Source organism: Hyposmocoma kahamanoa, unplaced genomic scaffold (genome assembly GCF_003589595.1).
Source record: "Hyposmocoma kahamanoa isolate Upper Pololo Valley unplaced genomic scaffold, ASM358959v1 76, whole genome shotgun sequence".
In the NCBI taxonomy this organism is placed as follows: domain Eukaryota; kingdom Metazoa; phylum Arthropoda; class Insecta; order Lepidoptera; family Cosmopterigidae; genus Hyposmocoma; species Hyposmocoma kahamanoa.
The window spans coordinates 6,378,161-6,404,986 of NW_020653900.1; the positions used below are offsets into that span (position 1 = coordinate 6,378,161).

At 34.1% G+C, this 26,826-nt stretch overlaps 3 protein-coding genes across 4 annotated transcripts in view; all 3 read right to left on the reverse strand.

The window, feature by feature from the left end:
• Window positions 1–1,677, reverse strand: part of LOC113232562 — a 10,943-nt gene extending 9,266 nt beyond the window's left edge. The window contains exon 1 of the mRNA XM_026467332.1: window positions 1,432–1,677. Coding sequence (XP_026323117.1) covers window positions 1,432–1,547 — 116 coding nt within the window. The 5' untranslated portion in view covers window positions 1,548–1,677. The remainder of the gene's footprint in view (window positions 1–1,431) is intronic.
• Window positions 1,678–11,831: 10,154 nt separating this feature from the next.
• LOC113232571 lies at window positions 11,832–13,470 on the reverse strand. The gene is made up of 3 exons (XM_026467340.1): window positions 13,371–13,470; window positions 12,885–13,049; window positions 11,832–12,650 (listed from the first exon to the last, which is right to left on the reverse strand). Exons 1-3 carry the CDS (start codon window positions 13,402–13,404, stop codon window positions 12,343–12,345), a joined length of 507 nt encoding a protein of 168 aa, XP_026323125.1. The 5' UTR covers window positions 13,405–13,470; the 3' UTR covers window positions 11,832–12,342.
• A 5,307-nt stretch (window positions 13,471–18,777) lies between these two features.
• LOC113232489 lies at window positions 18,778–21,759 on the reverse strand. Of its 2 annotated transcripts, none has more exons than XM_026467235.1 (2): window positions 21,113–21,759; window positions 18,778–19,198 (listed from the first exon to the last, which is right to left on the reverse strand). In XM_026467235.1, exons 1-2 carry the CDS (start codon window positions 21,687–21,689, stop codon window positions 18,900–18,902), a joined length of 876 nt encoding a protein of 291 aa, XP_026323020.1. In that variant the 5' UTR covers window positions 21,690–21,759; the 3' UTR covers window positions 18,778–18,899. The 2 variants fall into 2 exon arrangements, with proteins under 2 accessions (XP_026323020.1, XP_026323019.1); XM_026467234.1 differs by having other exon boundaries at window positions 18,778–19,207; window positions 21,113–21,754.
• Between the last annotated feature and the right edge of the window lie 5,067 nt (window positions 21,760–26,826).

Consider the following 26,826-nt stretch of genomic DNA (forward strand, 5'->3'; position numbering starts at 1 on the left):
TTACTGTTCTTTCGTAAGGCAGATTCTATTGAGAAGATTGAAATATGAGTTAAGAGCCTAATGCTTAGTACTTGCAAATTTTAATTCACATATCATAGACATGGAAACAATTTTCAAAAATCTAAAAGTGTCACTACAAAGCATTTATACTTATTTATTATAAAAATGAATTTTAAATTTTTGGCATAAATTTTTAGTTTTAAGACACGAATCTTTCTTGTCAGCACGCATCATTACTGCGAGAATACTAAGTATGTATTTTATACGGGATATGGACAAATACACGCTTTGTAAGAATATAGTAGTGGCAAACGAAGGCCAACCTTAAAGGACCATGTATTCCAAATTTTTTGCATGATTTTCAGAGTTGAATCATTTTTAAAATAAATAACGCTTCCCTAACTAAAACTCTTAGTTTTTAGTACTTTGTTTTTAATATTATGTGCTTTTTATACTGAGCATGTTGTTCATTCGTATGTATTGCTTCCCTAGGCGCATGATGAGGACGTCTCGGGTTCGATTCGTGGTAGGGTCAATTTATGAAAATAGCTTTTATAAATTCGCTCCGATCTGAGAGTTCTGGTGAGTACCACTTGAAGTTAATTTATAGATAATAATAATAATAACGCGTACACTCAACATAGCCCCGCACTAGGGAAGCCTTATGTCGCGTGTGCCATGGACACACACATAGACAACCACACATTACACATAAAAACTCACGAGAGAAATAAATATAGGCCATACAAATATTTCTCTCGGCCTGGGAATCGAACCTGAGACCCTGCATGGCAGTCCGGCATGGTAGCCGTTCGGCTACAGAGGAAGTATTCAATTTTTTTTTTTAAATTTATTAAGGCGTTGGCAAAGCCATCAGCCTAAACATGAAGTTTAATTATGTTTCTGTAAATATGGCCGCCACAAAGAAGATAGGCAATTTGCGGCGGCGTGCTTGGATTGACTCGGGATTCCTTAAAACGGGCCGATACGGGTATTTTAGTTCGAGATTCGTATAATTTCGCGCTTTAATCATCGATTAAGGCACAATAGCACTATCCTATTCCACTTTAAACTAGAATTCACAAAATAATTGAAAGTCAAAATAAAAACGACGCTTTTCCCCCCAAAAGGTCCAGAGCGAATCCGCAGTATTCAATTAATTTCAATGTTTTGGTCCTAGTTTAAAACCAGATAATTAGTGCGTCACTCTGACATATCTTTTTTATTAACTATCCTTCTGCCGGGAAAAAGACTTTCCGAAAATCCTCCACTGCTGACAATGCTCTCTGTTAAACTTCTCGAACCCATCAAAATAATCCCCACCAACGCCTGCCATAATTATTAACAATAAAATTATTTCGTTATCTTAAACACTTGAGGTTATGCAGGAAATTACAGCTCTGTCAACCAAATAACTTACTGTCGACGTACCTTTGAATAGTGACCCCAGAGAATAATTCGACCTTCTCATCTTCTTGATTAGCAGCCCCCGGGGCGCCATTGCAGGCCACGACACCGACGATAAGAACTAAGCACAACACTCTCATTTTGAAATAAAAAAATTAATTAACTTAATAAAAAACTTGAACAAACAAAAATTAAAAACAAAATTCAATATAAATGTTTAAAAATCAGGCGTCGAAATTTTGAATTTAGATCCTTTCAGTAAGAAGGTCGAGGAGGAAATGAAACGCGCCTGGGATGGGTAGCTTATATATTGGGCAAAGGAACACGCGTGTTTTGTAAGAGGCAAAGGTTCAGACTCATACAGGCTTGTTACGTCTTTGTTGTGGTGTCGAGTAATCTTGACACTTTATGTAAATTTTTTAGGAATGTTGAGAATGTGTATTTTGTGAAATTAATATTAATAAATACAAAATGCAAATAAAAATTTGAATAAGTAGTGTTATCATCGAGAAAAAAAAATTTCCCCCGGTTTTGCAAATCCAAATTCCCAACAAGGACTTACGGAAAAGAAGTTTAGTATACTACTTTCAAATTTGAGTAATAGTTTTTGATCAATCAAACATTGTTTAGTTCAGGGCACTTAATACTGAAAATACGTGGTGGCTCGAATTATGTGTCCGGAAGTGTATGTTATTTAGTTCGAAGAAAACAAAACTTATAAAATGCGTTAAGAAATCGTGAATGTTTAGATAGATAGAATCGTGAATGTAATTTTATTATTGTTCTATGTTAAAGTATTGATATTGTTGACGCTGTTGTTGTTGCTTTATAAGATTATTTTTATTTTACAAAATATATTTAGAAATTTATAAAGTAGGAAATAATCATAATATAATTTGGGTTTCAGAAACTAACATTTTAAGTTTCTCCATTAAAGCTATGACGTAATCAGTTTACTTGTTTATAGTATAATCTGGTTACAATTTACAGGTATCAAGATTAGTTATTCATAGTCTCAAACTCATTCAAACTATTCAGCGCACACGCAGTTCAGAAGGCATTGAATTGAACAATAAAGAGGCGTAACTAATTTAGTCGAGAAAAACAAACTTAATAATGTACATCTATTAAAAGAAATTTGTACTGAAATTATAATATTGTTTTTGGAGGGAGGCAGAAGTAAAGACAGCAAACATATATCATGAGTTTTAGGTACTAAACACAGCTGCCCGATCCGAAATGAATATATGAGAGAGTAGGAAAAGACAGACTAAATAACTCAGAACAAAGCCGAGTATATAAAAAGATTAATGTAGTAGACGACAGCGAACTAAGTATGTCAGTATCGTAGCAAGTTGAAGTCCGTAGTCTCTGTTTACACTATTAGAGTGTGGTATGTATATAATCCACGAATCCACAAGACGTACTGGTATGTATATAATCCAAAACTATTTCCAGATCAAAAACTACATCTGTGCAGGATTAACTGTTACTATAGAGACGGATATAATACAGGATGTATCATTAATGTTATCTCTTAATAAATCATAATTAATTATTTACTGCAACCACACAATATTTTATATTTATAGGTGTAAAAATATATAGTAGTTTACGATATTCATATATATGTATTGGTTTTATTATTTATAAATATATGCATTTATTTATTGATTTTTATCGCCATACATCGCTGTCCTTTTCGTGTGAATTATATAATTACTTCTATCCAAAGGTTGTCTGGCAGAAATCGCTTAAAGCTATAAGATCGCCCATTGTACCACCGCTTATTTTTATTTTTATTGTATTGTGTTTGTTTCATTTTTTGGTGTACAATAAAGAATTTTTGTATTGTATTGTATTGCAATATTAACAGGACTGACAATACACCAAGTAATCATGTGCGTGTAGGTTGCGCGGAGACTGGTATCTCCAATAGTGTGAACTTTTGAGTAGGCACAAAAAGCAATTACTATAAATAATTTTATTTCACAATTTTTGATTATATTTTTTTATAACTTTGGTCTAGGCATTATATTTTAAGATTTAATGGCCCGATATCATGCTGGACGAGTAAAAAAGAGATAAGTATCCAAAATCAAAGTTACGAGGTTTTGAAATTTAACCGACAATACGGTGTCAAATGTGGTCTTAATATTACCTCTTTTATTAATTATATTAATAATTAATATTTTATTGCGACCACATAATACACAAGAGAAACAACGTATAAACGTATTCTTTGCGTTTTGGTTGCGCTTATCGATACCTCCGATGAACATTACCACAACTTAATTTATAAACCTGTTCTGTTTTTATTTTCTTTTTCAAAAAATTTGTTCTTTATTTTATTTTCGAATTTTTTCTTGTTTCTTTATTTTTTTTTCAGAAAATTCGGGGAGCATTTTCATAAAAAAATAAGGCTGTTTACAAAAATAACAGATAATGACCAAAAATAAAGTTGACGTAGTGTTCATTGGAGGTATCGTTATGTTGTTTATTTTTATTCTTTTTATTATTTTATAACTTAATACTAGCACGTTTTTGTTTTGTCTTTTCTTTTTTCTTGTATTTGTTTACCACTGCATGTTCATTCTAAAAAGCAGAAATAAAAGTATTTGAATGCTCATCATTATTGGGAAGCTATATTAGAAATTATACCGTGAATTGTATACATAATATAAATTAAAATGCTAATACATATAATAATAAAACTAGCATATCGAGTAGTTTGATTTTTGCAATTGGTACACCTTGACAGCGACACTGTTTTTTTCGGATCTAAAATTGGGGATATTTGGTTTATTTTCCAAATAAACCAATATTTTTGATGTTTTTACTAACCCCGTGGTCATGGCTGGTTGAGATAATTGGTTCGTTACAAAAAAAAAAGTTTAAAATCTGGAGCAAAAGCTCTAATGCAACCTGCAATATTTTTTTATCGCGATAAACGTTTTTCTGAGAAGTCTTTATTTAAATATGTCTTCGTTTTTGGGGAATTCGTAAGAAGCATCCAAACAATAACTTGGTTTAAAACTCAAAGAGAAATTTCCTTGTGACACTTGGCAAACAACGATGGATTCATACGTTCTGTGTCATACAAACACGCCTGCTTATGGGACTTTCACAAGGACGCGACTTGTAAATACTAACTCCTACGTATCATTCTTCTTATTTGTAATAATTGCATACGTTAATATAATAAAATTACACTGTGTATTAATTTTTGGTAAGGTTCTATTTTGTCAACGAGTCGAATGCCTGTAGCGTCATATTGTATCAATGAGTGTAATTACTTAACTTTAACTCATTTACTCGTATACGTACCACTGCTGTTCAGGCCATAATCACCACGCTGACCCAGGTTGAGGACTTAACACGTTTTCCGAAGGTTCACGTTTCATTACTAATTGAAAAATATTTTTCCACTAATTCTGGCTAACTATGAACGAAAATATGCATAAAATACCTGCTTTTATTGTTTATTTCCTTTATTTTAGAATTTAAAAGAGTATATTTTTAACCGACTTCAAAAAAAGGAGGAGGTTCTCAATTCGACTGTATGTTTTTTTTGTATGTATATTACGCGATAACTCCGGTATTTGTAAACCGATTTTCATGAATCTTTTTTTGTTGGAAAGAGGGAACTATTAATGAAAATGCTGATGAACACACATGTTGAAAACGTTCACATACTTGGGAAAAAGTGTAAAGCCCGCAATTAGTAGGGCCCAATGCCCACTTGAGATGGAGTATGTCCTGGACTCTCTTTACAGGAAACTCGTGCCTACAATGTATATAATAGGATGTATAATAGGTTGATGATGAAGACGATTAACAACAAAAATATGACAGTCGATTAAAAATTATTTTAATTTAATAAAGATTTAGTAACTCCCCCTAAGATTCTTTTAGTGTTCATCATTATAATTAATCCTAAGTGTGCACTTATATTGACAGAAACTTCTATACTTTGAAAACTAACTCCGAATAAGCCAGACAGAGAAGAGGTCTCAGAGGATTTCTGTTCTATTACACCATGTAACACGATTTTTGTTTCTATATAATATTATGTTCTTATAGGTTCTAACATAAAATACGTGAAAAATATTTGAAGAGTCCAGGGGAAGAATGATCAAAGTACTGGGGGAGAATTTTAGGTAAAAATAATTTTTAATTTGGAAAACTTCTAAATATTGGTCAAAAAGACAAGCGCAAATACTACTTGAAATAAAGTCAGTGCTGACATAAATATATATAACGCTGTGTAATACATTTTTACTAAAAAATATTTATAAATAATTTTTTACTTTTTTATCATTTGGTCGCAACATTTTTATGTGTGCCTAAAAAGTAAAAGCAAATTTTTGAGGACATGAAACCTTATAAGCCTTTTCTGATTTAGGTAAAATACGCTTAGCATTTATCGAACTGGATGCGGTATGAACTCAAAACGTGTTTTAATTGACTTTGATCGTTATTTCCCTGGTTTCTTCATTTATTTCCCTGCAAAGACGTTTGTGGCAAGGACATAAAAAAAATGAAATTTGGGTACCGTTAAGGAGTTTTGGGGAATTTATCGTTCCCCTAACGAACAATAAAACGGCATCGTGAACTTCGTGAATAGCGATATAATTATAATGTGTCGTGGTTTTTACAAATAGCTTTTTATCAAACCGGGCAAACAATTTGCAATCGCTGACATGACAATTTACGTAACTAAAAACTGTCAAACATTTTCGGCAAGTGTGACACTCTCCTTGCCGACTCTCGTTCAAAGAGACTGCCACAGTCAACCGGTGATAATAGGTGGCGTCTAAAGCTGCCACAGAGTAAATATTCCAGTTTCTCTTTATTTAAAATAAAAAAGACCATATTATATTTTAACCAAAATTCTACAAATTGGTAACAAAGAACCTAGAAACGTGTAGATTTACGAGATTATGTAAATATCACTACCTAGGAATGTAAATAGGTAAACTACGTAAATACTATTGTGACAAAAGCAAAGACTACCTTCACGAAAATGGAGGAGGTTCTCAATTGGACTGTATCCTTTTTTGTATGTATGTTACGCGATAACTCACATCGGCATTTGTGAACCGATTTTGGTGATTCTTTTTTGTTGGAAAGGGGGTAATAATCACTCTTGGGGTTGCTACCCACTAGGGGATGAATCTGGTTTCGCGCACTTTGCGGTAACCGATTTCAATAAAACTTGGAACTTGGCAAATTGATGTAATTCCACGAACTTTGATGTCGGTTTTTTTTTTAACAAAAATGTTTAAATTATTTATACACACAAGTGTGTTCAATTAAACAGACTTGCTGTCAAATTGTTTTTGAAAGAATGGTGGCGAAAGCTGCCCCAGTAACGATGAATAGCTGTTCATGATCTTTGGTAGTATAATTTTGCGTTTTAGTTTATGCCTAGTTATCAATATATTTTTGTATATTTTTAGAAGTTGGGAATAAAATAATTGAATAACATTGCATTTTAGAATAGATGCAAGAACACAACGCAATTGATTCAGTTCGACCATAAATTAGGTTACGTACCCTTCATTTTATGCATGATTGAATGTTTACCTACTTGAAGTATTGGTTATTTTATAGTAACACACTTAAACATTAAAGCTATAAAATACCTATAATACAAATATGTAATAATCAATTAAGCAGTAATGATGTAAAGCAAAAAATAAAACACAATGTGACAAAAATATTTAATCAAAATTTAAATGAGTGGTATTGAAAGTTGCAAAGGAACGTTTGGACAAGAGACCTTTTGCCAATGTCAATATCACATTGATATTGAAAACAGTGTGACCATTTGTGGCAGATTTCTGCCATTTAGGCAGATTTAATTTTTATTCATTTTCATTGCTGCAGAACATGATAAGTTATAATAAATGTGGCAGTTTGGCAGATTTGGGAATATTCGGGAAGTTCTTTATTATTTCTGGGAACAAATTGAAAATTTGCTGTTTTCTGTTACTACGCACAAACATCTGAAGCGAAATACAGGACCATGTTATAAACAAAACCTATATCAACTTTATAACCCCAGCTTCTGCAGGCTGTACTCAATTAGCTTTTTTGATGTTTTGATAATGAATCACAAGTATTGATAGGTCTCCTCAATACACGTTACCAAAAACATTGGGTCACAAAATACGCGGGTTGTCGCCATCCTTCTCTGTTGGTGTATATGGTGTTATTAAAGAATATTTGAGAGCAGTAAATTTAAATTTATGCACATGTATGTTTGCCCCTTTAGGTACAAAATTTCCTACATTTACCTCTATTTACTTAAACAACACCCTGGTAAAAATGTAACCCATAGTATATTATGTAATATATTACTATGCAACGCAATCGTAGCTATCGCTTGCCTTACGACAAAAAACTAATCTGTAAAATCGACATTCTCCTACGTGACCCTCTAGCTCAATGAGGCCAAGGGCACTTTCACCACGGGGTCTGGGTTCAACTCCCTTGAAGTACCACGAAGTCTCAAGGCCGTGACAGTGAACTTATTTGATCGCTTACTTTCTATTTAAACTCTGTGCAGTACATGTAAAAATGGGAGAAAAAACAATTATCTTCAATGTAATTTTATAACGTCGACATATTTTATAAAAAATGTTTAGTTCTTCTTGTATCCCTTTGAGACGTAATTGGTTATACAAAATTTAAAAAAAACAGTACCGCGGTTTAGATATTAAAAAAGGATAGGGTGTAATCGAAATTAAAATCACAATAAAAATTACTATACTTTATGTAAATATTTACATAAAAAATACAATAAAAAATTCGCATTAGTAATAATTTTTACATTGGGTACCTACTCAGTTTGGGGGTTTTCCATGGTTGTGTAGTTTACCACTGACAACGTCAACTGTTTGTGAGTGGTAGCGGACTGGTAGGTCATGTCCCCTCGCTTTGTCCGTTCCCTTCGGTCGTCTTCTTTGTCTGCATTTTCTAATACAATTCATATAATTATTGTATGAAACATTATTTAATCTAAAATAATAGTCAACAAGTTTTGCAAAGTTCTTCAGGTTAAGTAAGTTAAAAGTAAAAAAGGTTTTTTAGAGGAGGTCGATGTAGAGCACTCTGTGATCCGTACATCGTTTGATTATACTCAAGTTTTGCATATACTGTGCAAGTGCATCGTACACACGGCGTAATGGTAGGATTACACAATTTAACTGGTTCCGCCTCTGGCACACTTACGCAACTTACATAAGACCTGGCCATGCTTTATTTATAGCTTATAATCTGAGGATTATTAACCATAGCCACTTTTATTAGAAGTATAATGTATGTGTGTTGTGATTTAAAAGGATGAATTGATAAAGAGAAAAAAACTTTAATATTTAAAAAAATATAAAATAACTTTTAGTTTAAAATATATTAAACAAACGTGTATACCTGCTTTATAAAGTCGTATCCTCGGTATAATCGTAATATCGACACTGGAAAGATAAAACGTCTAACGTGCATTCGGAAAATATGCCATTTCAAACAATAAATATTACAGTAAGTACAGTAAGTAAATATTACATTTTAGTAGCAGGAAAGCTCCTTGTAAAAGAGTTCGTCGTACAGGTAGTACTGCCACCTTACCTATTTCTGCCGCCAAGCAGTAATGTCAGCATTACTGTGTTCCAGTTTTGAAGGGTAAAGGGTGCTGCTCAAATTACAGGCCCATGGGACTTGTCAACTTATGTCTCAGGGCGACTGGCGCAGTGGCAGTGCCCCTGAGATCTTTGCGATTTATAGCTCTGAGTGACACTGCAACTGTTATGGACAGGCGTGCAGCTTACTATCAGGCGCACGATTTGTTCGTCCCGTCACTTGATATTAAAAAAAGTAACTTTAAAAAAAATTATATATTTGTTAAGTATATTAAAAGCTGAAATATTCTAGTTTTCCATATAATAAATAAAATTAGAGTTTTGAATAATTAAATAATTAATAAAAAATTATTATTAAAAAATAATTAATAAAAAATTTCATCGCTCTTCTATGACATTTTCCAAATCTTTTTTCGTTTTACTTTTTCAGCATAGTTGTAGTTGCCAGAGTAACCTATTGGTGTTTTTTTTTCGTTAAATTTCATTTATCTTGCATTATGGTTTAATTGTATTGAATCAAAGTTTTTTAATTTCATAACTGTTGCCCTCGTTGTATTTAAGCCCGCCTGAGATCTTAGGGACAAGGAAGTGGCTCAAAAACAGCGCTGTCCGCGACAACAACGGTTCCAGGCAGTACAAGCTGAGACATCTCCTTTTGCCGGTGACATGTTTGGCGTATCGTTAATGGAGTTTTTTTTTGCTTTAATGTGTTATTTAAAAAAAAAAGTGTTTATTCAAATATGTTATTTGTGTCCAAAAATAATAATAATAACGCAACACACATAGCCCCGCACTAGGGAAACCTTGTGTCGCGGGTGCCATGGACACACATAGACAATCACAAATTACACCCAAACTCACGACAGAAATAAATGTAGGCCATACACATATTTCTCCCGGCTTGGGAATCGAACCCAGGACCTTTGCGTGGCAGTCCGGCATGGTAACCGTTCCGCCACAGAGGCAGTTAAAAAAGTGTCAGTGTGTTAAAAAAATTAGTAAGCAGGTTTATACGGTCCTGTCATATCTTTTTCGCTTCCTTCCCTGGCAAAGTCCCACCATACATTACAGGTTTAATGTTGGACTTTTGGCAGCCTTTTTTGTGAACGTCATGAGTATGGATATGCTCGCCGAAGTCGACCATATTAACCATAATTCCTTCTATACTTTTTGCTGCGAATATACTATCATCCATTTGTTTGAGGCGTTAAAGCGTCTTCTAGAAATAAACTTACTCCTAGTGGTGAAAGAAGTTGTGTAGGATTAAGAAAACAAAGTGAAGTCAATAAGTCGTGCGCTTGGTGATAAACGACACGTCTACCTATAACATTTTTAAATTGCATAAACCTAAGGAGTGCTTCTACGCTCCCTTATTCTACAAAATTGAAACACAGTAATGTCCACATTACTGAAATATGGTGGCAGTACTTCCCTGGACAAACTCTTTCAGCAAGGAGCTCTACTGCCACCAAAATTGAAGAAAGCAAAGTTGTAATGTTACAGTATCGAAAGTTTTTTCCGTACTGCATCAGGTTACGGGAACCCGCTGGATGCAAGCGGCTCAGGACAGGTCGTCGTGGCATTCTTTAAGGGAAACCTTTGTTCAGTAGTAGACGTCCTTCGGCTGATATGATGATTACTGCACCTGTGACATCATGAATTTGTCATATTTTTTCAACGTCATGTTTTATAAGCCAGACTTTATAGTACCTACTTCAATAAAGCTTTATCATTTTGTTTCCCTCAAGACTCTTCTGTATTTTCGCTCTTTAAAAAGGTTTTATTACAAATGTTCAAAAGAGAATCTTTTTGATCTTACACCATGACTCTAAAACAAAAGCAGTAAGAAATATGAGCTGTCAATCTACAGCAAGCAAAGTGTAAAAAAAATCAAAATGTAGGTTTTCATACTGAAATTTATAAATATTTTAATTCCATAATGCATATCAAAACCTTTAGAAAATGAATTCGAGATAAGACGGATAAGGTTACATTTTCCCAAAACCCCAAGTTCACCAAGAGTAATAATACCAATCATACTTTACAACGATATGGGTAAAAGACGACGTAGACTATTTCCTAAGAAAAAACGGTCAGTGTTTAGTCGACCACATCCAATGAGACGCAAAATGACTCTTAGGCATAGAAGAATGAAAGCATTTCTCCATAAGCATAGTCCCAAAGTTTATTTAGAAAAATCAATGAGAAAAATGGTTGGGGGCATCTACAGTGTTTCGGACAAAGTAAAGGACAAGATAGCAGAGAGCACGCTGGCCTTGGACAATCCTTTCAGTGCACAATTTTATGGTGATCGTTGCTGCATACAATAAGTAACGCTCTAAACAAATATATTGTGATGTCTCGAAATAATTTTATACGAAGTTCATTTTAGACACAATATGATATAACGATTTATACATATCTGGGTAATTTACAGGTTTATTTTTTATACTTAATTTCGGTGGCAGGTTTTATTATTTAAGTATTCGAGTATATTATTGTAAATTGTTAAATAATATTTCAGGTTACTAATAATAATATTTTATATTTTACTATATTTGAATAACAGAAATTGCAACCAAAATTAGGTAAACAAAATTAACATGAAAATTACCCATCTACAATCCTCTTTAGTTTTTGCGACGGTGTGATTCTCTTAACATCTGTATTGTGTTAATTTTTAGTTAAAGTTAACATTAAAACAAAAGTGTAAAACAATTTTCTTTATTTCTTTGTACATTCTTTGGTCTTAATTACTAATAAATGAATATAATACAGGATATTTAAAAATAAAAGGCTAACAAAGACGAATTTACCACTACCAAATTGAAGACGTCGTAAACAAAGGCCATGTCAAGGACCTTAACCGACGAATGTGTATGGAAAATATTGATGCGTGTTGATGAGGAGAAAAATGTTTTAGGATCGTTGCAAATCGAAGGCTGTGGTCTCCGTCGACCCCAATCAGAAAAGGGTGTAAAGTGTATGTACATAACATAAAGATTTCACTGTTTTTACAACTATTTACACTTGATAGATGCGTATATAATCAAACATGACTATTCCTAGTAGGACTTATCATTACGTGATATTCTATTTGTCTAATATACTAAGAAGAATCAAGAACATGGGCCTTTTCAAGGGGAGTCTGGATAGACCATAGATTTAGTATAGTACCTTTACATTAAATCTATGGGATAGACACATTGGTTGATATTAAGGTTTCTTGCCTATAATCAATAAAAACCACAACTGATCTGTGTCTTTATTCTTTCCTTTCACTTTTAGGCTTTTAAGGTTTTACATTTCCAACAAACCCATTTCTCTTAGAACTTGGCATGTTCATAGGTACAATAGGAATAACATCTCCTCTCCTATATTCATCATATATTTCTCTTCTATAAGGATCTTCATGAATATAATCACCCCTTCTATAATGGTCATCATAATATACATGATCTTCACTCTTTGTTGGTACTTGTATAATTTCAACTTGGGTTTTCGCTTCATCTTTTCGGTTCTGATAACCGTTGTTGTTGAACATCCCTTTCAGGCTTAGAACGGATGCCATTACCGTGGAGAAGAATCCCATCATCAAACCTGGTAGCATTTGAAATTTTGAATTAATCATTGTTCTTAATTCACGAACTATTAAAATACACGTTTCAAAACTTTATTTGTCATAAGTTTATTACATCATGCTCTTATATCATATGCTTCATATGTTATATCTTTAGCTAATCTTTTTCTTATCCAGTAGTTAGTATGTGCTTTTGGTTGTTTAAGTATGGAGAGTACTTGTGAAATGTGAATAATAAATACCATTTAAATTACCTTTAGCCGACAAAAACGCTAATGCTTTCAAAGCAATAGGGATCAATAAACTTTTAGCTGCCAACAAGCCAAGGATCACTGGCATCATCATTTTCTTATGTGGCATATGGAACCCTTTGATCCCTTGACCTTTTCTTCTTTTCCTTTTTTTACTCATTCCCATACCTGGAAATTAAAGCAAAACTATAGAAAAATTTTGATATATTGTTCCTCGTAGTTTTAAAATTTTATCCAAAAGGTTCCTTGTATTTAATATTCAGTTGTTACGATAATTAATGTTTAACCTGATACTATTAGTTAACAAATATGTAACATCGATTTTTTGCTTCAAAATAAAAGTGCCTGGGAATTTTGGTTTTTAGGAAGTTAGGGAGACGCAGTTGAACAGCTTATCCCACAAACGGTATTTGTTTAAGGCTGATAAAAATTTACTTGCCGTTGAAATAATAGAATAAATTATTGATATTTCCATAAAAAAAGATATACCTTCATTGCTACCGCCTTGCTCGCCATGCTTCATGATCTTCAGAATGCATTTGTTAATGCCTTTACCTTTACCGTGTCTTGTTGTCTTTCTTCTTGATTTAGCAGGCTTTTTCACTTTTTTAGACACTTCTGAAATTTTTGCAGCTGTCTTATGTATTGGTTTTGCTTTTAATGCTTTTGACACTGACTCTAACTGTGTTTCTGGTTCACCTTTAGTAAATAAATATTAGGAATAGATAATTAAAATTGACTTAGCCCAAATCTCTGAAGTGGTCAGAGGTATTTAAATTCCGAATATCACAAATATTATGCTCATTATCTACTCTGTTACCAAAAGACCTGAATATGATAGTAAGATCTGTTTTTAACCGTCTAACTTGACAATAACCACACATTCAGCACGGAATGTTATACTCTATTCCTGGTGTTTTACAAAGATATTTTTATATTACAAAAGGTATTATAATTACTTAAATTCCAATAACTGGACAACAAGTGGGCAACCATTCAAATCTTACCTTGCAAAGAACGTCCATGAAAATCTTCACTAGCAAAAATCCACTCCAGAGGTTTTGTAGAATTTATATTATCATTTGCATAATGACTATTATTTAACGGACCAAATCCAAACACTGCTTCAGTCTTAACGATTCCATAGTTATTCGTATTATCTAGTATCAATCCACGAGAGTAAGGTAACATTTTGGTCCTATTATGGACATACACTCTTTTTTTCACCACAGTTTCAGGTCAATCAATTATCTTCCTAAATATTTAACTTTTTTCAATACGGATAAAAAATTCTATTCCAGAATTTTTGTATACATTTTAACTTTAGTATGTTCTGTATGTTACGACAGCACTAAGCTAATGTCATATTTTTGAGGTCGCCAAGACTTATATACCATACAAATGAGTCCATTATGCCCTATCAAGCATCACTTCTTAATTACTATTTTGACAGCTTTCCAAGTCAATTAGGCACTAACTGACGGTTGTAGAAAGCTAATGTGAGCACGCATAGTACCAATTCGTAGCAATAAATATGAACTCTAGAAAAATTTAGTTGCGAAAAAATTTCAAAAAGTGGAATCAAACTTAAAATTTAAATCACTACTTACAAACTTAACATAAATTTGTAAAACAGTTGTCCAAGTTTGTATTGGAAGGTGAAAAATATACTAAAAAGCTCCAAAAGCTGTAGAACTGGTGATGTTTACGAACTACGTTTATTGTCTCAGATTAACCACTTTCTTAAATCACTGAATCTACAGATTTGTCCCCGGAGAGATAGAAAATCCAAAAAATGAAGATCGCTTTAAAGCTAAACTAAAAACTAAAAATTGTATTTGTAATGCATTTCGTGTGTTTCGAGACTTTTACAGTTTCTTTCTCAAACTATGACAAATTAAACCACAATATTTTTTGTTATTTAATGGAGCACAAATATCGCCATTTGTTATTGAAAAAAAAAAAAAATTTCTTCCGGTATTCCAGCTCGTAGATGGAGTCACGTTTGTTCATAATTTCACTTGCTGTTAAGTAAAGAAATGAGTAAGTATGGCACATCTCTGCCTAAAATGATGTTCTGCGTCTATAAATAATAAAAATTGCCACGGAAACTAGGTAATGAACACTGGTCTGAGAATAGCCGTGATTAGAATTTATACGCTTTTCTAGGAATCCCGCTCTTTAGTACCAGTAGATGTACTTTTTTAGAATGTATGATCGACTAATGTATTAAGGATGTTAAGGCTCTAAATGCTTGTAGAAGCGATGCAGTGGTCCGTCTATGGCGCGGCAGAGACGCCTCTATAATTTTTTATTCAATATCTAGCATGCAAAAGTGACGTTGCAGCTACGCTTCTAAATATTGTATGAAAATTAGCCACTATAGCGCTTCTAAGCATCTAATTTGTAGGCGCCCCTAAGCAACGATGTGGATAACGATATTACGTGTTTGTCTAGTAAATGCCTTTTTTTACGATGGTAATGCTACCCGTGAGCCCGGGGAGGCTCAAGGATTATATGGGACTATCCCCCAGGTGGGGAGCATACTTTCTAAACCCCCCCCCCCCGGCTTATCCTCTTGGTCAGGTGTTATGTGTGCCGTGGGAGATTCACCACAACGGCGCCTTCAGCTGTCCCAGTTTCTACCAGAGTTCCTGCGCCACAGAATGGAGAGACAGTTCGCTTGACTCATTCTTCAGACAGTTGAAGCAATGCGAGCAAGGGATCTCTATAGTCTGTCCGCTGGTCCTAGCGTTCAATAGCTCCCAAATAGAGATTTCGGGAAACGCTGATACCGGCAGTACATTACTGCCTTTCGGGTTTGGAAGGCACCAAGAGTGCTGGTGAAATTACAGTCTCATGGGACTTGTCAACTTGTCTCGGAGCGACGGGTGCAGTGGCAGTGCCCCAAAGGTCTTTACAGCTTAAAGTTCTGAGTTACCACTCAGAGTACCTTGCAACTGTTATGGATAGGCGTGGCGCTTGCCACTGGGCGCGAATTTTGTTCGTCCCGTTATTTGGTATTACAAAAAAGGGTATTCAACTTCTTTACAGTACGCATCAGGAAAGATGAAGCGTAACTTATCGTCTTTAGTTTTAATTGCAATAAAAAAACTTTAAAAAATATAAGAAACACACAAGTGCACACATTTTTAAGTGTGCGCTTGTGTTTTTTTGCAAATTGGAAATTGAAAATGAAATACTATTTTTCCGGATTTAAATCGCCTGTAAAGATGGACCTGTAAAGGGCCCGAAACGTCGGTTTGTTTGAAAAAAGAAATATACGCGATTTAAATCCGGAAAAATAGTTTCATTTCCTATGTGTAACAATTGCGAAAACCTAAGAACTCGAATTGAAAATGAAATTATAGAATCAATAAAAATCGTTTTGGGTCTCATAATGATACCTATAACGATATATATATATATATATGATGAGAGTCATGGCTTCACATTAAAAGAAAATCTTTTATTTCAATTTTAATGTCTTTGAACAGCTCAATATTTCCTAAGATTGAAAGACGTAATTGATATTGTTTGCCAGAGTTGGATAGAAATTGTCAATTTGTTCCACAAGTGGAGCGTGGACGATGGAACTATAGGTTATGGACGTAAGTTTCTACTTGCTTTTGTTGGATATATATATATATGTAACTACAATACTGTAACCTCATTTTTTGGGTACCGAAAATTAAGTTGTTCAGTTGTTACACGAAATATATTGGTTATTTATTACAAGTCCGAAATTATATTTGCTCGATATAACGTTCGCTCGATTTTTTTAAATCGCAGAAGTAATTATTATCCGCGGAAATTTTTTTTTATGAATATTATAAAATAAACCTAACCTAATCTCTTTTTGCGATGAACATGCAAAATGTTTTGGAATAGTTACGCTTTCGTTATAAATCGGTTTTCGGTATAATGAAATTACGGGCTCACGTTATTTCCGCCAAATGTAATTTCGGATTTCGAATGGGTTACCAAAATATTAAACGATTAACATTATCTATAAAGGGGTGACCGCGGATCTTCAAAATGATTATGGTTCTCGTGGTTCTCAAAGTCACTGATATAAACTAAATGCCAAATTACAGCACTGGCGAAATGGTTGTTATGATTGACTGACCAATTAATTTATCCTATACGATAGATTTATCGTAAATTCGTAACAGTATACCGAATGATAATAAGTTTTTATTTTCACATATTAAGTAACTAGTGGAATAAAAGATATACTTCATTAATTGCTTAATGCAATAGAATATTGTACTCTATAAAAAAGTCGTTATTTTATGAAGTCCGGCTACATCTTAAAAACCTGTGATCAATTCGTGTGAGTAAAATGGCATTTTTTATCTTCAATACTCATAGACATATTTCACATTAACAAAAATAAACTACATGGTAAAGAATTTAGGTGCACTATTTATTATTTCCAATTTAATATGAAATGTATTTTGTATTCATTGGTCGATTTTTTTCAAAATTAAATATGCAGATAATTTGAGACTAAAGATAATAGAGACCAATTCGGGTGTTTTTGGTGATTTTGATAGTTACATCATTTTGTCGCTTATGACAATTTCGAAATATGCATTAGACTTGTAATGTCAACCGTGTATGTAATCGGATTTTAGAGATGGCCCATGTGAATATTATAAATATTATCAGTTACCCTTACCCAATTAAATTATATGCGTTTGACCGAAAACATTTTGTACGGACAATCAAAATAAATGTTCGCATATATCTTTTTTGCTAAAGTTCATTCGTCGTAAGTGCCATTGCCAGCGGAAAAATGATCGATTTTTTTATTATGCCGTGTATCGCTCATTTCACGTCAAACGGAACGAATACTTGCATATTTTCTTTAAAAAATTCGCGAAACATGACTTCCGTTAATTTGTCTGGAAAATATAAAAAAATAAATCATTAATTACGTTTTTTAACGTCCAGTGTGACTTGAAATGAGCTATATGCATACATTAATAAAACTTAATGAGAACTATTAATAACAAAGACCGAACACAAAGAAAAATTCCTTAGATCTGACTGAACTCGAACCTGCGTCTGCTCTACCAACTGAGTTACAGATAGATTTAGCAGACCTCATGATTTTTTCTATGAGTTAGTTGTTTTTCGGTATAAACAGTTTTTTTTTGCCGTGGCGCCATCTGTGACAAATCTATGAAAGTCCTGTCAGATCGAAGGAATTTTTCATTGTGTTCGATCTTTTTATTAATACAAAGATCGAACACAATGAAAACTGCCTTTATTTTTAGTTGATTATGTTTACTCCAACAGTTTGTCATAATTATTAATATTTATAACAAATCCATGGAGTAAATATAATTAGTTAAATCTAGTAGAGTAATTTCATAAAAAATAAAATCAATATTAATGAGAACTTCTAATTTGTAAATACTAGTGCATCCAGATGAGTTTTGACACTTGAATGGTTACTTTTAGAACAAAATTAAAATGATTTTGGACTAAAAGATAAAAGTAAATTTATGTAGTAGACATGATTAATTGTAGCACAAAAGAATGAGATAAAAAAATCATAAGCTCTCAAAGCATTTTGTAATTTAATATCATTTTCACATAGTCGGTTTCATACAGGGTTCTGTGTACGTATTCCATTGGTAACTACAATTCTATATCGTATTCGACATTCACTTTATTCATAAATTGTAAATAAATTATTCAATAAATAACTTACAATTAGTCTATTAAACTAATTAATATAAATAATGAAAGAATATTTACAAAAGCGCGAGCTCTTACTAACAATAGAAAAAATCACAAGGAACATTATAAATTTAATAAATCAAACCCTGAAATATTCAAACTAGTCATCACCTAGTTACGAAGATAAAGTCTTTGCTACAGAAATCGGTGGTCATACATCGTCTGAAGGTTTTAAAATCAGACTAGGATGTTGAGCAAATGAAAACCCCTTTTTAACTTAGTTTTGGATGGCAACTGTGAGTACGTCGACTTTATTTGTTCAATTTAATATCCTCCTTTCTGTAGCGTCATGACTGCTGCAAACAGTGCAAAGAAGAACCCAGCGAGGCCTGTAGCACCGACCAGCAGAACTAGACCTCCAATTAGCAAAGGTACTAGGGCAAAATACTTGAGTTTGTAGGCCATTAGTAGTGGCAGCATGTATTTAGAGAGCTTCTTGGCACCCTTCTTGATTCCTTTCCTCTTCAATTTGTTTTTTGATCCTTTGTGGCCTTTCTCATCGTAATCATCGTCTTCTTCTTCAAGTTCAGTCTGGTCTTCTTCATCATCCTCATCATCAACGCCTAAGTAATCTGAAAACGAATAAAGATTTTTATCTTACAAAAATATGGCAATTCAGAAAATTAACTTGACTAATGATTAACTTTGAGTGTAGGGGTGAAAATATAATATAAGTCACACAAAATACATCGTCGGACATTACGAATTCATTGGTTGGTATAATCAGGTGTCAATTATAGTTTTAAGAATGCTTTACTCATAAAGAAGCGACTTGACTTCATAGAAATTTCACCATGGCTACTTTTATCTATAACGACTCGCAACTCTCAATAATTAAAAAGTGTTAAGTTAACAATTTACAGCAATGACTATAGCGTGATCTCTTCACGCATATTGTTTGTGCTAATTGGTCGAATTATCTTAGTGAGGTATTATCTCAATCTGTTGGTAATCACGTGAACGCAACCGTTTTTCTGAAAGTTGAAATTTTCTAATTGAGAACTGTCAAGTTTCAATTTCTTAATTATGTTAAAAGCACCAATGATGTAAGTGATGAATTTCAGATGACAAGTTTTCATAAAAATGAGATTGCTTAAAATTCAATGAAGAATTACTCTCAGTTCGAAATGAAAAACTAAATGGGTGAAAAAAACAATCAAACGACGAAGAAATTAACAAATTCGGATGGCATAATGAGATGAAATGTGATGTAATGTTTACTATAAAAGTACCTATTCGGAAAGCATAAATGTAAGATTCATGCAATCAGGAAATAAACAATGAAGGTACATTTCAGTGCCAATGTCAAAATAAATTAACATAAAGCCGGGAATGTTCACGATGTGTACACGAATGATTATTAATTAGCGACAATAGAAATGTGAAATAAGTATGTAGCGTGTTAAAATTAAGGAAGCGACGTAAACGCATTGACTATTACGCGTCAATTAGCAGTTAGCAATTAAAATATACCGTTTGTTAATGCCTGAGTTATAATGCAGTCCAATGCTCTGTTGCATGACCGCTGGTGTTATATCAGTATTTATTCAGGTATGAATTTACGACTAGGGTCTTGTCAAGTAACTTAATGGATCCACTTTTGTTAACGTTGATAGTGTAAGAAGAATTACAATTTCATTACTGAACATCTGAATATTTCAAACAATCATGAAATCAATGCTAAAAATCTAGTAATATCTATTTCCATTATCTTCATGATTTTGTAATTTCAAGCACAAATTTAGGTCAGATGCCCCTTTTTTGTGTGTTACTTGATAAAGCGTTTAGTTGATAAAAGACAGATTGTGATGGTTTCTATAAAAATGTGAGTCTCCCACCCACTGAATACGGCCTTCGTTATATCAGTGGTTGACAGTAAGTCATCCGCGCGATACTATTATAATAGTAATTTTCACTTTATAGAGCACAAGCGGAAAAGATTACCCACATTGAAATTTAGGGGTCTGACGACAGATGGGCGGTAACCGTAATGATACGATGGAAAATCTATCATCATTATAACGTTTTCAAAAATTTTGAGAACAACTTTCCTTTTAAGAATTCATGCTCCGGTAGTCCCGCTTGTAATGTATCCATTGGTTGACACTAATTTGCTTTCGCTAGCGATCGAGTACCAGAGGATAATGAGCAATGATTATTGTAAAATTGTGACGTTAAGATTTTCATTAGGTGCATTACATATCTCGTGGCGATATTGTTTTGATTTATTGAAAAACAAAGATTTCTCTTTCACTTTTGTTGCGATCCTTATAAATATTAACAGTAGTTTAAGTTTTATCGTTATATTATTATTTTTTAAATATATCAAGATTTATTTCAAATGTCCTTGTACAGTACGTGAATGTCAATAAAAATACAAACATTCTAAAAATACGTACATATCAATTTATGTTTGTCTCACTGCTGGTCACGGGTTTTCCGTAAAGTAAAGGTAGAATATATACTGTTCAACATACCAGAAATTGATCTCCTTGACGCTACGGCCTCTGTGAATCCGTCAGGTTTCTCAATTATTGGCTCATCTTCCACATTCAGAGACCTCTTTTGGAAGTCCTGCCCTCTCATCAGCGGTATTAACTTGGGGTGGAACGGGCCTCCTTGCAGAGGATTGAACTCCTCTGTCGCATTCTCACTTTTCTCTTTGGCAATTGGGAAATAATTACCAGGGAAAAGTACTTCAGATTTGTACTTGTTTACATTGTCCTCTGAATAATAAACATTCTTTTCTACTTGCGGTTGTTCGTTCCTAGTCAAAGGTATCGCTCTGGGTCTGAAGGAGTATTTCTTGTAAGTGTAAGGCAGTTTTGATTCCCTGGATGTCCTGGCAGGGGCTTGGTCGCTGCTATATGAGGTAGGTTGGATAAGGATAGAAGCACTGGTTACATTTACTACAGCTGATCCGTCACTCGCCGCAGCACCTGATAAGGACCATAGCTTCGTTAATTTGTTTTCGTATTCATCGTCAGCTCGCGAGAGTCCAATCAAACAAATCACCAGCACCACCTGACGCCTAAACCTCATTTGGCTCATCATTATGTTAGTTTATGAATAAACTGTTTATATCACTTATTGCACAACTGTCATTCACTTTCTGTTCAGTACACCCCGCCCGTTCGAACCACCATTTTGTAGCAAGCGATCGCGCAAAACTGAATCACTATCGTTGGAAGACGTTATATTTATACATGTGTAAGTATAAACTTGCGTTTTTCCCGACGATTCACGCTCGGATGGAATCGCGGAACCTTCCTCGGGCAGGTTACGATTCCGATATGGGCAAACAATAAAAGTTACCAAAATAAAAACTGTTCGTGTCGCTGTAACGCATCTACGCGTGGCTTCTTCCGTTAATGGTTCTTTGGCAGCAATTTTCTCTGAAAGACGAAGTAATTTGACATATTATCATTTCGACATTGGTTTCGGTCAATTATCATGTCTGTGCGTTATGGGGTTGAATGCGATAATTTTGGTTTGTGAGAGACAGATGAATTGAGATTGAGAGGATGTTTTGGGGAAATACGGAATATCATCAAGTCGTAACCTGTGTATTCTTATTTTGATAAAAAAAAATCTCTTTTGGTACAGTTTATATACGCGTATATCGTAGAAAACATGTGCAGTCTTTATTTCACTGTATGACATCTATTTTTGTTTTAGAACATTCTTGAACATATTAAAATTGAGCGATGCCGAATAATTATAAATTTAATTAATTTATAGCTTTCAGCAATGTGATTTTCAGATATACGTCGGACCTCTCGTTATCTTCGGGTAGCTGCCGTAGTAAGCGGTAAGAGTAGAATAAAAATACAAACCTGAAAATGTTTAATTTATAATAATGATACACCTAGACACGTGGAAAAAAGTTAAAAAGGCACCACTAGGAATATGACGAATTGAACAATGCTATTTCTAAAGTAGTAGATTATTTCGCAATAACCTGCTTTTTAAGAGGAAAAAATAAACTGTGTGATATTTATATCACCTGATGTTAGACAATCACAAATATTTAAGTTAAAAATGAAAACATAATCTTTTCAGTTGCATTTTAAGGTTTAATTTTGGATTTTAAATTGCAATAGACTCCACAAATAACTTTTTGTAGTACTTCTTCTCTTTAGATGTAGGAGCCGCTAGATTGCTTTACTTACGTACTTTCACAATTTGATGACAAATGGCATTTTGTTTTGGGGTAATGTCGGCGACATTAATATAATTTTTGTTCTGCAAAAGCATGCATTTTGAGAACTGAACCTCAGAAAAATCTGAGAGAGATAAGTAACTGCCATAATTCCACCGCCGTTACAGTACATTTATAAAAATGTAATTTATGCTACGAAGGTTGGTAATATTTTAGAATTAGACAAGACATTCATATGAGGAGTAAAAATAAACTGGCAATTCTTGACGTCGTTTTCTCAAAGTTACAAATTGGTTTAAGAGGCAATATATACACTTCTTAGTAGGATTCCTTTGGATATTAATTGTTCTATTTACGAAGTACTTTTCTACCCACTATCGCGAAACAACTTTCAGTTCAACAACGTGAACTTTCTGCAAAAGGTTATCTGTATACTTAGACGACAAAAATCCATGTTTGTGATCAGTTTTTCTTTTCATGTTATTTCTATGATATTTGAAATTTCAAATATATTTAGCACGATTTGTACTGTAATTTAACTAAATAAATAAATAAATAATAAAAAATAACGCACACACTCAACATAGCCCCGCATTAGGGAAACCCTGTGTCGCGGGTGCCATGGACACACACATAGACAACCACAAATTACACCCAAACTCACGGAAGAAATTAATGTAGGCTATACAAATATTTCTCCCGGTCCGACAATCGAATCTAACGTTAAAAGTTAACAGTTACAGAGGTAGTAACTGCCTCCGTGGCTGAACGGTTACCATGCCGGACTGGCACGCAGAGGTCCCAGGTTCGATTCCCGGGCCGGGAGAAATGTTTGTATGGCTTACATTTATTTCTCTCGTGAGTTTGGGTGTAATTTGTCTATGTGTGTGTCCATGGCACCCGCGACACAGGGTTTCCCTAGTGCGGGGCTATGTTGAGTGTGTGCGTTATTATTTTTATTATTAATTATGATTACCTATGAACTAATGATTATATAATTCATTGTTATATTTTTTCTTATTCTTGTTTGTACATAGTATGACTTTTGTGTGCGATTCCTGCTTTTAAGAGATTGAGAATTTACCTTTTCTTATATAAAAATAAGTGCGCATTTGACCTCCATCTCACCTGATGGAAAGTGATAATAAGGTCGACGATGGAGCATGCACATCAAAATAATGCCTATTCACTCTCACCTTGAAAAGGTCCAAGTTATAGCGTTTGGGGAACAAATCCGCAGGCAGGGAATTCCACTCCCTAGCCACTCGCCATATAAATGTGGAAGCGAAACACTGAGGTGGAATGACAGCTCACATCTAGTCTCCTGATGATAGAATAGGGAAGGCAAATCATGCAATTCCATCGCACACTCGCCGTAATATATCCAAGCAGCACTACATACAGTGCAGACAGCAGTTACTCCTTACACTACCGGACTTGTACTTGGTGTAGCTAAAGCAACTGTGCCGGTGTGAACTAACACCTCACCTTGGAAATTATGCCAAGCTTCCTGGCTGCATTTTCGGCCATGGATTCAATGTACTTATCTGCCGAAGTTCAGATTGGGCGACAGGTCCATTTCAAGTAGCTGGAGATGGTCGACTATCGGTATGGATGTGAATCTCCACAGCAACATACATATATTTAAGCCTATGGCATTTTATTTTCCTTTTGCCTAAGTAGCGTTACCTACCTCACTTGGCGTTAAAGAATTTTCTAGATTAGATCATTCGATGAAAAAATGAGTATTGCAATTATTTTGTTACACAAATTACATAGTGTTAAGGCTTTTTTTAAACCGTTTTACGAATAAACATCATTTTCAATTCAGCTTGGCAGCAAATTAACGTATCGCTTAAATTCCTTATTATTGCTTAATGCGAACACAACAAATGAAGTGGCGCCGCATAGCAATAAACATTCAAGTAATAAAAAATAAATACGGCTAGCAAATAAGTTTATTACTTACGGTTTATTTAGTTTGATTTATTGAGACTTTCTTTTTTTATTAGCTTTTTGCTTTTGCATAAAGTATAAAATCTCTATCACTATAATCGTTGGTTGTAGTTTGTTAAATAAATAAATAAATAGGACTTTATTCATCAAACACATATAATTATTATGCAAAAAAAATGTTCATTTCCTAAATTGGCCCAAGTCGGGAATCGCTGTGCCACCGAAGCACTACAAGGCCATTTTCTATGATATTTTTTCACTAGATAGCAGATCAAAATGTTGACATATTTCAGTTGTTACATTTGACATTTTTTCTATTTATTGAACATACCATTTGTTACTGCCTGCAGGTAGAACTACGGGTTAAGGTGCATCCTACAGCATAAGCACACCCCGTAAGCTAAACCCAACAACGCGCCGCAGGCCAAACCCCCCACCACACCGTAGGAGAGTAAAGGACTCGTAATATATGTAAATCTGATTTCAAATACTAAATTGTTGAAAAGGACGAAGTCACAGCATAGTGCTGTTTTTCATTCTCCGCTTGTGTTTTCTGTCGGACTTTGCGGAACACAATTACTATAATTCTGTACAAAAGTTATACATCAACAACAATCATTACGAGTGATAATATTTGTGGTACTACCGGTGGATAACAACACCACAAATATTAATCCTTTAAGAAGAACGTTGCAAAAACAGTCCGAATCTATCACGTCCTCATATTGGACTTTTTTTTACGACAGCTGACTGTTTAAAACAATAGAAAACCGAAGGGGAAAGATTTTAAGGCATCCGATAAATCAAGACAGTTTTCTTAGAAACTTTATAGAAGAGAAGATCGAATGAAAGAGAGCAGTGGAAGACCGAGACGAAGTTATTTAGATCAGATAAGGGAAAATTTAATACAGTGTTATATCAGAAAATCAAAGGTAGAGCGCTGAACAGAGATGGATGCCTATCACTGTATCGACAAGAGCTTAGATCTTAAATAAGAAGAAAAAGGATGACAGGTCATGAGATGATAATAGGAGGATCTTGACAATTTTCACAGCATAAGGAGAAGTCAAATCATCTTTATTTCATAGGTAAGCAAATTACATTGAAATCGACGTATTGATTAAACTCTACAGCTCATCCGTAAGGCAGATTCCGCTGAGAAGAATGAGCAACAAACTCACTGACTTACAAATAAATGGACGACGGGTCTAATACAAAAACCACCAAAAAAATGTCCCAAGTCAACCTATTCGAAATTTAAATTGTAATGTCATCGCAGTATCGCGCTGTCAGTAGAACAAATGAAGACTAAAGCGGAGTTTGGCGCTCTGTATACGATTTTAGCGCCTGACAAGTGCGGACACTTTTTAGCGCGGACCCGACGTCCATATAATTGTAAGTCAATGAACAAACTCTAGGGTTTGCTCTTTGTAAATATACATTTGAATACATTCATCATTAACAACATTTACTTTTTAAATCTTAGATCGAGAATACTACCACGGAATGTTGTCGTCCAAGTACGCAGAAGTTGTATAATGACCTTTAGAACAAAGTTTTTGTTTCACTATAGTTTTAACCTCGTAAATGCCAAATTTTGAATATCAGCCGGATTCTTATAATAGAAGCGTATACATTGCCCCAAATGAATTTGTGACTTTGTGAAGACGACTGCCAAGAACAGTAGTGTAGAGCTCCTTATGAAAGAGTTCATTCAGGGTAGCAGTGCCACTATACCTGTTTCTGCCACCAAGTAGTAATGTGAGCATTACTGTGTTCCGGTTTGGAAGAATAAGGGTGCTGGAGAAATTACAGGCACATTGGACTTGTCAACTTATGTTTCAGAGTGACGGGCGCAGTGGCGGTGCCCCTAAGATCATTGCGATTTAAAGCTTTCAGTGGCACTGCAACTATTATGGATATGCGTGTCGCTCAGGCGCACGACTTGTTCGTCTTATCAATAGGTATAATAAAAAAAGCTACTTTATTTTTATTCCTCGTATTAATGTTACGTCTGTCACTTTTCATAATAAAAATAGGGTAGCCTGGTCTAAGATGACGCACCCGATAAGA

What these genes read in the sequence shown, in the direction of transcription:
- LOC113232489 (XM_026467234.1), bottom strand. Translation starts at nt 21,689, where the DNA reads ATGATGAGCCAAATGAGGTTTAGGCGTCAGGTGGTGCTGGTGATTTGT. An exon ending in GTCAAGGAGATCAATTTCTG is followed by an intron (nt 19,208 to 21,112) that starts GTATGTTGAACA and finishes ATTCGTTTTCAG; the next exon opens with ATTACTTAGGCGTTGATGAT.
- LOC113232571 (XM_026467340.1), bottom strand. Translation starts at nt 13,404, where the DNA reads ATGAAGCATGGCGAGCAAGGCGGTAGCAATGAAG. An exon ending in GCAAGGCGGTAGCAATGAAG is followed by an intron (nt 13,050 to 13,370) that starts GTATATCTTTTT and finishes TTTAATTTCCAG; the next exon opens with GTATGGGAATGAGTAAAAAA. An exon ending in AGCGTTTTTGTCGGCTAAAG is followed by an intron (nt 12,651 to 12,884) that starts GTAATTTAAATG and finishes AAATGCTACCAG; the next exon opens with GTTTGATGATGGGATTCTTC.